Source organism: Gekko japonicus, unplaced genomic scaffold (assembly GCF_001447785.1).
Source record: "Gekko japonicus isolate JY-2015 unplaced genomic scaffold, Gekko_japonicus_V1.1 scaffold711, whole genome shotgun sequence".
Classification (NCBI taxonomy): Eukaryota; Metazoa; Chordata; class Lepidosauria; order Squamata; family Gekkonidae; genus Gekko; species Gekko japonicus.
In genome coordinates, this window is record NW_015165849.1 from 283,305 (window position 1) to 294,100 (window position 10,796).

The window sequence follows — 10,796 nt, forward strand, 5'->3', positions numbered from 1 at the left end:
GTTCAGTGTATGGTCTATAATTATGTAATTGATTTTTCCTACCTAAATGCAGAACTTTACATTTAACCCCATTGAAATTCATTTTATTTGTTTCAGCCCAGTTTTGCAACCTGTCAAGATCATCCTGTATCCTGACTGTCTTCTACTGTATTTGCTATCCCTCCCAATTTAGTATCATCTGCAAAGTTAATAAGCATTCCCTCTATCCCTTCATCCAAATCAATGATAAAGAAGTTGAACAAAACAGGTCCCAGGACAGATCCTTGAGGCACTCCACTTGTCACTCCTCTCCAAGAAGATGAGGAACCATTCACAAGCACTCTTTGGGTGCGATCTGTCAACCAGTTATAGATCCACCTAACAATCATAGGATCCAAACCACATTTTTCCAATTGGTCAACAAGAATATTATGTGGAACCCTATCAAAAGCCTTACTGAAATCAAGATAAAGTATGTCTACAGCATTCCCCTGATTAGGTTAGTCTGACATGACTTGTTCTTGAGAAACCCATGCTGGCTCTTAGTAATTACAGCTGTCCTTTCTAAATGCTCAAGGACTGTCTGTTTGATGATTTGTTCTAAAAAAAGTTGTCAGCAAGACAAGTCAGGAATTTATTGGACCTTTTATTTTTAGCAGAGTTGGACTTCCAACAGATATCCGGGTAATTGAAATCTCCCATGACCACCATGTCCGGTCTCTTTGAGAACTTTGTAATCTGTTCTAGGAGTGTCTCATCCAAATCCTCTGCCTGGCTTGGTAGTCTATAGCAGACCCCCACCAAGATATCAGTATTATTTCTTACTCCTTTTATTTTTACCCAGAGACTCTCAACTGGACTTCCATGCTCAGATTCACATATATACCTCCTTTACATATAATGCTACTCCTCCGCCCCTCCTTATTTGTCTGTCCCTTTTAAATAAATTATACCCCTCAATCCTAATTGTGAATGTCATCTCACCAAGTTTCAGTAATGCCTATTAGGTCATAGTCCCTTTCCTGTATTAGGACTTCAAGTTCCTCTTGCTTGTTTCTCATACTCTGTGCATTAGTGTAGACACATTGGAATCCATGTTTCATGCACCCTGAGGTTTTCGTTTCTGTACTTACATGTGAGTTAATGTTATCTAGCATACGTGCCACTCCCCGCAAAACTTTAGAGTTCTTATCTCCAGTTATTGGCTTTGCATTTTCGTCTCGCTCCCCCACAGGATTTAGTTTAAAGCTCTCCTTATTAGGTTTGCAAGGCTATTTCCAAACACATTTTTTCCTACCCTCATGAGGTGAGGTGCAAACCATCTCCCAATTTCAGACTTTAATTTTTTTTAAAGGTAAAAAAGCAAGTTCCTGGCCCTCATCAAGGAAGCATTTTAGGTAGCACCTGCTGAAGTCTCAGAAGCCAGAGCAACAGGACACGGGACTTCGATTTTATATAGTTCCTTACCCTTTCCAGGGCTAGGAAGGTCAAATGATAAGAATGTCAGGATCATAGCATATGTATATGCAGTCTTGTTCCATGCAGAATGATCACAAGGTGAGTGCAGAATCTGGACTGCTAGGGAAGCATTACGTTAGAGTAGCTCTATTGGGATCAGGCCACAAGGCCTGGTACCCAGTTTTCCCCACTGTGGCCAACCAGCTACACCCCACCCTGCCAAGAGGCATGAAAACCAGTGATCCTCAGTCGATCCCCCCGCCCAGCTTGCATCGGCAACTGGTATTCAAAGGCATACTGCCTCTAGATATGGAAATTTAGCCATTCTGGCCAACAGCCATTGATGGACCTCTCCTCATTAAGATGGCTACTCCGTCATCGAAGCCATCAAAGCTAGTAGCCCTTACGACACATGAAGGAATGCCTCCTTTTGTCTGTCCCAAATTTACTGCCCGTCAGTTTCATTGAATAATGTTGTGTGATAGAATTATGGGAAGGAAGACTTTGCTTTAAACAGTTCTATATTCCCCCAATGCAGTATTTTTCAAATTCTCAGTGGATGACCAAATTATCCTTATTTAGCTGGAAATGAATTAATGACTGGAAAAATCACAAGGCTTTAAGAAGAAGTGTTTCTGGAAAGGCATGAGCAGGCATGACTGAAGTCAGGAACACTTGTGCCCAGGCCCATGTTATCCTTTCTGGCCTGAAATATTAGGAACAGCCACAAGCAAGGATGGAAATACTAGGGTAATACTTCCATGAGTAATCAAGGGCTTTGGGGAAAGAAGAAGAGTTGGATTTATACCCTGCCTTTCACTCGGCATCTCAGAGCTGCTTACAATCTCCTTTCCCTTCCCCTCACCACAACACCCTTTGAGGTCAGTGCGGCTGAGAGAGCTCTTTTGAGAACTGCTCTTGAGAGAACAGCTCTGAGAGAACTTGTGACTGACCCAAGGTCACACCAGCAACTTCATGTGGAAGAGTGGGGAATCAAACCTGGTTCTCCCAGATTAGAGTCTGCGCTCTTAACCACTACACCAGACTGGCTCTCCAGGACCACAGTCCAGGCACAGAGCACATTTGAGAGATGCCAAGGATGGAACCTGAGACTTTCTACAGACAGTCAAAAAGATCTCCATTCACAGAAAGACCCCTGCCTGAAAGCTTGGAGAGTCAACAGCTGTAAAAATTACTGAGTCAGATGGTCCAATAATCCGACTCCACCCACTTTCAGTTGCATTAAGAGTTAGCAACAATTGCTTCTGGGAAGCTTGATGAACCTTCATGCATCAACCCCTTCAGGGATGAAGAAAGGGTCCCCCCAATTACCAGTCCCAGCATCGTAGGGAAGCACCTTCTGCTTGCAACAGCTGGAATCTGTAAGGGATGCTGTTCAGGTCCACAAACACAAAACCTCCCTCACTCATTTGAGTCCATGGACACCGTTGCCTTAGCTCCTTTCCGACTTCACGATTCTCCTGGCAAAACTGTGGAATAGACACCCTAGTGGCCTGGCTCAAGATATCAAGGGCAGTCCTGTCTACTCTGACCAGCAGCAGCTCTGCAGGGTTTCAGGCGGAGGTCTTCCAGGTTGCCTACGGCCTGATGTTTTTAACTGGAGATCCCAGGGATGGAACCTGAGACCTTCTGCATGCAAAACAGGCATCGCTGAACCACGGCCTCCCCCTAAGTATTTCTGCAAGATCTCCTGGAGACAACACCATTGTTATCCGACAAAGTTAAAGGATTCATGTGTGTGTATTGCTAGATACCACCACCATTCAAAAGGGCACAAAGGTGGACATTCTGGCCGTGGCAGGACTGCCCCCAGGCACTGGCAGCTGCAGTACGCAGCTCCATGGTTGGAGAGGCAAGAACTCTGTGTGCCGAGGCTTCCTCCCCACGTGCATCTGCACAAACCGCTTTAATACGATGGACGCAAAAGCGGCCTATCAGTTACCTTGTGATGCAGCCCTTTTCGAATCGGATTTTGTGTCTGGGCTGGGATGAGGAAGTCGCAAGGAATCATACGAGTCCCTGCAGGTGGGGACAAAGGAAAGAGTCTTAAAAGCACAAGGAAGTTTTTATTCAAGTTACTGCAAACTGGAGCGACTAGCACACTTTCAAACAAGAGTAGCCCCCGAAACCAGAATCACCCCAGCTTTATTTAATGAACATTGGAGAGCTGTAGCTGATCCAGGCCTGTGTCCTTAACACTTCTAAAGTGGTTTGGATGACCCATGTTTTACGCAGGACTAGTCCAGGCCAATGCTCCCTCTAAGCTGTGGAGTCCTGTGAGCAAAAACTCTGCTTTGTGAGCTACTGGCATAAAAGTTGTGAGTGAGCGATTTGACTGCTGCATAAATTAGTTTGCTCTGGAGCCATCCTTCCTGAGCCAAGACAAAAAAGTGTGAGCCGGAGGCTAAAAAACTGTGAGCTAGCGCCCACTAACTCAGCTTAGAGGGAACATTGGTCCAGACCAATGTCGTAGCCCCCCCCCCCCCCCACACCAACAACAAAGCAGCACCGGGCTCTCCTGAATTGCTCAGGGATACCCTGGCACCTCTCTCCATACCTTGATGAATCAGCTGGTAGAAAGCATGCTGCCCGTTGGTTCCAGGTTCGCCCCACACAATAGGGCCAGTATTGTAGTCCACACGAGTGCCTTTCTTGGTTATGTATTTCCCATTCGACTCCATGTCTCCCTAAGCGACAACAGAAGAACCGCGGCCAACTTGAGAAGCTTTTTGTCCCAGACCTCCCCCCGCTTTCTAAAAAGGATTGCTAAGAGCAGGCTGAGCTACAGTAATAGTGTTTAAAAGGGTGGGAGGAGAGAAAGGAGGAGGGGGCAGCAAAGGTCAGGCTCCACTGGTGCACCAGAAAGATGTGCACCCCACCAAGCAAACTGAGGCCCTCCCACAGGCTAATAACATAACCCACTGCGATTGGCTGTCAGATTTTTTGCTAAGCGCCAGTTACAAAAGGGAGTTAGGCAGAGATGAACCTCTCAAATTTGAATGGCCCAGGCTAACCTGATCTCATTAGATCTCAGAAGCTGAGCAGGGTCGGGCCTCGGTTAGTAGGATGGGAGACCACCAAGGAAGTCCGGGGTTGCTACACAGAGGCAGGCAACAGCAAACCGTCTCTCTTTTGCCTTGAAACTGCCACGGTCCTAGAGTTGTCACAAATTAATTGTGACTTGATGGCACTTTCAACCGCCACACTGGGGTGGAATGGGAGTCCCCGTAAGAGGCAGCGAGCATGGAACCAGAGTGTGGCCGTTATACATACTGAACCATCACAAAATACTAAGGGGTGATCCTTGCCTTACCTGCTGGAAGTAAGCTGCAAAGCGGTGCATGTACTGGTCATAGGGCAGCAGCGCCTGGGTTTCGGCTCCGAAAAAATTGACGTACCAGACGCCCAGCATTGCCAACAGGACAGGCACGTTCTTCTCGAGGGGAGCAGTGCGGAAGTGATGGTCCTTTTTGTGCGATAAAGGGTACAAAAGACATGGATTCACACTATCCAGCTGAGACGCTCGCAGCAGCTCAGCTGTCCCAGAACGAAACGAGTATAAAGTCCTGGTCCTCTGGGACACTGCATGGATGTATAGTTTACCAGCCTTGCATGCATTTTATTTCACATGTTCCCCTCTTACCTTATTCAGTACCCATGAAGCTCTGGACTTGGATCTGGGTTCATGTGGTATTTACTTCATTTATACCTTGTCTTTCTTCCCGGTGGGGACCCAAAGTGGCTTACAATATTCACAACAACCCTGTACGGGAGGTGAAGCTGAGAAAGAGCAACTGGCCCAAGGTCACCCACCCAGTGAGCTTCCACGGCAGAGCAGTGATTAGAACCTGGGCTTCCCACATACTGGCCTGGCACTCTGGCTGCGACGCCATGCTTGCATTGGCAAAGGGATATGGACTGCTGCGACCTACCACTGTAAGTATGCTCCAGACAAGGTCGCTTCTACACCACTTAACCCACCACATTTAAAAACTCAGGTTTGCCCTGATCTGGATAGTCCCGGCAAGCCCAATCTTTGTCAGATCTCGGAAACTAAGCAAGGTCGGCCCTGGCAAGTATTTGGATGGGAGACCTCCAAGGAATACCAGGGTCGTGATGCAGAGGCAGGCGATGGCAAGGCAGCTCTCTGAACATCCCTTGCCCTCCAGCCCCACCAGGGGTCGCCAGAAGTCAGCTTGACTTTATGACAAATAAATAATCAATTTGTTTCAGCTCTGTTTGAGATTTTGGTTCGCTTTCAGGTTTCTGTAGTCCAAACCCTACTGCTTTGTTCACTGATGTCCCATCCTGTTGACTGTACTTGACTGACACTACATCATCTGCCTTGAGTCTCCATGAAAAAGGCGGACTAGAAACAGCCACGTGACCACCACCACCACCATCAGGAGAATTTAAGATTTTTTAAAAAAGTGAATGGTAACCTTTAGACTTGAAATTTGCTTTTAGATAAGGTGTAGGCACAGTGCCTTGTGCTCAAAGGACCCCTGGCAGCATCACAAGGCCTTGCAGGACTTCAAGCCAAGGCTACTAAAAGCCAGCTACTTCCACTTCTGTGGGCTTAGTGGGCAGATGAACTGCAGAGAGCTAGACTGACAGGGAAGGGGAAGGAGCCCTTGCTCAATACCCTCTTTGGGGACAGTGGTTTCAAGTTCCCCGTCCTTCCTCTCTGACTGAAGTCAGCTCACTTACTAGTTAACGCGCATGCAAGGAGCACAAGGGCTCCCTCACCCTAGATGTGGGCAAATGCAGCCCACCCTCCTTTGGAACGCCATGTCATCAGAACCGCACGTTTGGCTCTCGAACACTCTGGAAATGAGCGCATCTTTGCATACTCTCTGTTTCACAAGGACAGCTGGATCCCAGCCTTGGCTAAGGCAGCCCCCAGCGACCAAAAGGAACAAGTCACGGTTCCAAGATGGATTTGAGGTCGAAGAGGGCTTGCCCAAGAACGATCCCTGCTCCCAAGAAGGGCAGCAACGAGGGACAATTTGTATGGGTGAAAAGGCCCAGTTGGGGCTTCCGTTTTGCTGCGATCACTGTGAAGCACAAGGGCTTTGCCACAGGGGGGAGGCAGTTCACTGTGTGTGGCTGTCAAGTCAGCAGACACACACATATCTACCTTACACTGAATGAGACCCTTGGTCCATCAAGGTCAGTATTGTCTGCTTAGACTGGTGGCAGCTCTCCAGGGTCTCTCCAGGCAGAGGTCTTCACATCACCTACTGCCTGGGACCTTTTTAGCTGGAGATGCCAGGGTTGAGCATGCAAAGCAGAGTCTCTTCCACTGAGCCCCTCCCCCTCCCCAAGCAGACATTGGATGAGTTGCACAGCAGGTGTCAGTCACCCTCAGAGAGACATGCAACGGGGGTCCATTTTTCTCCACAGCTGATGCTTTAAACTGCATAGAGAACCTACCTACTTATCTCCTTCCCGTGAGACTAGATACTTACCATCCAGTGAGCTCCAGCAAGCAACTTCTCAAAGTTGTCAAAACCTAGCCATAATTTAAAGAAGAAAAAGAAAAACAAGCCCGTGGGAAATCCAAGTTATGCATCCAAGAACAGAACTTTAGAAGTTGCATTCCTAGCTATGGGGTGGATCCAGAATAACGTGTGTTGCCTCCAGCAGGACTGAAGAGGTAGTTGACTATCTGGATGTTGAGAGAACGCCGCCATCTTTTATTAATATTTATGTTCCTTAAAACCTAAATTTTATATGCTGTGGTTTTAATCTAACTTTTGTGTTTTAACATATCTTGTTGTTTTAATATTTATATATCCTGTAAGCCACCCTGAGCCTGCCACGGCAGGGAGGGTGGGATACAAAATAATAAATAAATAAATAAATAAGGTAACACGCACATTTTCTAAATAAATACTAACTTGTATGCGTGAATCCCTCCCTTACTCCCATTCACAGGAGGAAACGACACTGAAATCGCTACATCCAGAAAAGGAATTTTGAGAATGCCTGATGCTGAAATGGTAGTGAGAGCTCAGGGTTACAGTAAAAGCAACCAGGTAGCAAGACCTTGGGCACATGCAGCAGCTGAATGGGCAAAATAGGGGTAGGGTTGCCAACCTCCAGGTAAGGCCTGGAGATCTCACTAAATTACAACTGATCTCCAGAGTACGGCGACTGGATCCCCTGGAGAAAACAGCAGCTTTGGGGAGGGAATCTACGATACGGCATCCTTGCTAAGCTCTCTCTTCCAAACTCCATGTTCCCCAGGCACCGCTCCTAAATCTCTAGGAATTTCCCTAGCAGGAATTTGCAACCCTAAAGGGGGAGGGGGGATGCTGCTAAGGGTTAGACATTTTATCCCCTGCTTCAAGCTGAGGTACAGATGGACAACATTTCAGTGCAACACAAGCAGTTTGCACAATAAGCTAGCAGAGCATTCTACTGAAAGGATGGTTTGCTTGTGCTGTGGGAAGATACATACCAATGTGCAGGGCAATTGACAGGCCAATGGCAGACCACAAGGAGTAACGACCACCAACCCACTAAGAAAAAAGAAGAAGAGAGGAATTATTAGGGCAGCCAAATAAACTGGAGGGTTGGGAGAAGAAAGGGGCTTTCGCACTGTTTTCTGCAAATCAAGTCATTATTGTGCCATCATTAGCATGTCCATGGATATGGTGCCCCTGAGATCCTTCACCTCCGATATTTCCCCATCCTCGTGGGGAGTAGGGAGTTGATCAAGAGTCCACTCCCTCTCCCCCCCCTTTACTGACTGTGGCCAAGGGATATCTTTGTTAATCCTCCTCCCCCCAGTCTGAGCCAATCAGCACTGTTACGCCAGGACAGTGTATCACAACGCCATAGCTGAATTTGGTCGTCTTCCCAGATGTGAAATAAATCCCAAAAACTATTTGTGCTGCCGGGACGCAGCTCTCCAATCGGCAGACCCTACACAGGAATATCACCAACTAATAGAAACGGCAGCCATTCAGAAAGGTATGATAAAAGCAGGAACAGTTAAAAATTAAAAACATAACGGCAAAAAGCAGTTTGGAGACTGGCAACCACTGAATTACTTTCTGATGCACATATTCATATCCTGATAAACACGGTATCTGATGAAGTGAGCAGTGCCTTACAAAAGCCCATGGCCTGCCACAAATTTTGTTAGTCTTTGGAAGTCGAATTAATATTTATATGTTTAAGCCTTGGTTTTCTCCCCAACAGGGATCCAAAGTGGCTTATGACATTGTTCTCTCCTCCTCCATTGTTACTGTAACAACAACTCTCTGCGTTGGTTTAGGCTGAGAGCGTGTGACTGGCCCAAGGGCACTCAGAAAGATTCTGCAGCAGAGCAAGATTGGAACTCGGGCTTCCCAGATCCTAGTCTGACACTCTAACTGCTATGTCACCCTGGCTCTAGACCAACTCTTTTAGATATTTTGGTTTAGGCATTCCCTTTTTACTGCACGGGCACTGCACTAGGCCTGCATGGGTTTCAGGCTAGACTGACACTTGACTTTTACTGCCCTAGATTAGATCCACCAGGCAAATGTCACAGCTTAGAATAGCTTCCCAAGGCTGGGTGCAGTGAACTATCTCCTATTACCCAGCTGCTGCCTAGACCGCAGCATTCAGAGGTCTGGCTGCCTGACCTTTGACAAGCCTTTAGGCAGAAGAGGCAGGACTTTCGTTATTTCAGATTCACAGATGTGCCCTTAGCTGGAGCTCCTCCTTAGTGAAAATCACTGCAAGGTGGCACAGAGAGACGCCAACCTCAGCTCTTTCCGCTGTAGTCAGAAGGGGCTTCCCCACTTCTCACACTGCAGGGAAAGCCCTTTGGTGTGGGATACTGAGGACACCCAGATCCAAAAAAGGATAGGATCCTGAGGCCTTCCTTCCCCAATTGGGGAACAGTTTAGAGGTTTGAATGCAATGATCTCCCTGAGCCCTAAGTCTATTTGTAGGTGTGGTTCCTCCCCATTTAATCATTGCAATTCAACTTGGGAAGCAGGCATCGGTTTGCTCCACTGAAGAGAGGGCGGTCTCATGCCAGTGTTTGATTTTTGCCCCAGTCCATAGATACCTGTACACCACTGGAGACAACTGTTGTGGCAAAGACTGCATAACCTGGTCATGAGACCAGGGAGGGGAAAGGAGACAAACTAAAACACACACACCACCCCAAGTGCAAGTGTGGTCCTGGATATAATAAAATATTCTACTTACGTCCCAAAATTCAAACATGTTCTGAGTGTCAATTCCAAAGTCTTTAACTTTAGGCTGCAAGAGAAGAGAAGGAGCAATTAACACACACAAAACAGCATGTTAGATCTACTAAGCATGCTCCCTGCTTGTTCCAAGGGGGTAACAAGGCCTACAGGCAGCTTCTGAGTACCACCGGTCCAATGCTCTGGCTGTACGCAAGATACTTTCCCTCCGATGGAATCCAAGGGCATAAAAATCACTACTTATAAACAAGTTAAAGGATCTTGAGAAATTACATTCCCAGACTAAAAACTCAATGGGGATAGCAAAACAGAATTTCTTTGGGGGTTGACTCAAGTCCTTCTCTCAGATAAAGTGTGTGTGTGTGTGTGTGTGTGGGGGGGGGCACTACAGTTCCTGTCTCCCGCTACAGTCCTGGTCACCACATCTCAAAAAGGATATTATAGCATTGAAAAAAGTGCAGAAAAGGGCAACTAGAATGATAAAAGGGTTCGAACACTTTCTCTATGAAGACAGGTTAAAACGCTTGGAGCTCTTTAGCTTGGAGAAATGACGGCTGAGGGGTGACATGATCAAGGTTTATAAGATTATGCATGGGATAGAGCAGGTAGAGAAAGAGGTACTTTTCTCCCTTTCTCACAATACAAGAACTCGTGGGCACTCAATGAAATTGGTGAGCGGTCGGGTTAGAACAGATAAAAGGAAGTACTTCTTCACCCAAAGAGTAATTAACACAAGGAATTCACTGCCACAGGAGGTGGTGGTGGCTACAAGCATGGACGGCTTCAAGAGGGAATTAGATAAACATATGGAGCAGAGGTCCATCAGTGGCCGTTAGCCACAAGGTATAGATAGGAACTCTCAATCTGGGGCAAGTGATGTACTGTATTCTTGGTGCTTGGGGGGGCAACAGTGGGAGGGCTTCTAGTGTCCTGACCCCACTGCTGGACCTCCTGATGGCACCTGGTATTTTTGGCCACTGTGTGACAGAGTGTTGGACTGAATGGGCCATTGGCCCGATCCAACATTGGCATCTCTTATGTTCTTACTAGGGAGAAAGACCCGTTGCGAAGGGCGATGCAATGGGCTGCTAGCCCCCCTCCGCCCCCGCCCCCTCTCCGCCG

The 10,796-nt window shown here is 47.1% G+C and overlaps 1 protein-coding gene across 1 annotated transcript in view; it reads right to left on the bottom strand.

Annotated features, from left to right (window-relative positions):
• Positions 1 to 10,796, bottom strand: part of GPI (glucose-6-phosphate isomerase) — a 36,157-nt gene that overhangs the window by 6,126 nt on the left and 19,235 nt on the right. Inside the window, exons 9-14 of the mRNA XM_015411090.1 lie at positions 9,673 to 9,726; positions 7,925 to 7,985; positions 6,930 to 6,973; positions 4,772 to 4,924; positions 4,016 to 4,145; positions 3,401 to 3,477 (exon numbers count right to left, since the gene is read on the bottom strand). Of these exons, the coding sequence (XP_015266576.1) occupies positions 3,401 to 3,477; positions 4,016 to 4,145; positions 4,772 to 4,924; positions 6,930 to 6,973; positions 7,925 to 7,985; positions 9,673 to 9,726 (519 nt within the window). The remainder of the gene's footprint in view (positions 1 to 3,400; positions 3,478 to 4,015; positions 4,146 to 4,771; positions 4,925 to 6,929; positions 6,974 to 7,924; positions 7,986 to 9,672; positions 9,727 to 10,796) is intronic.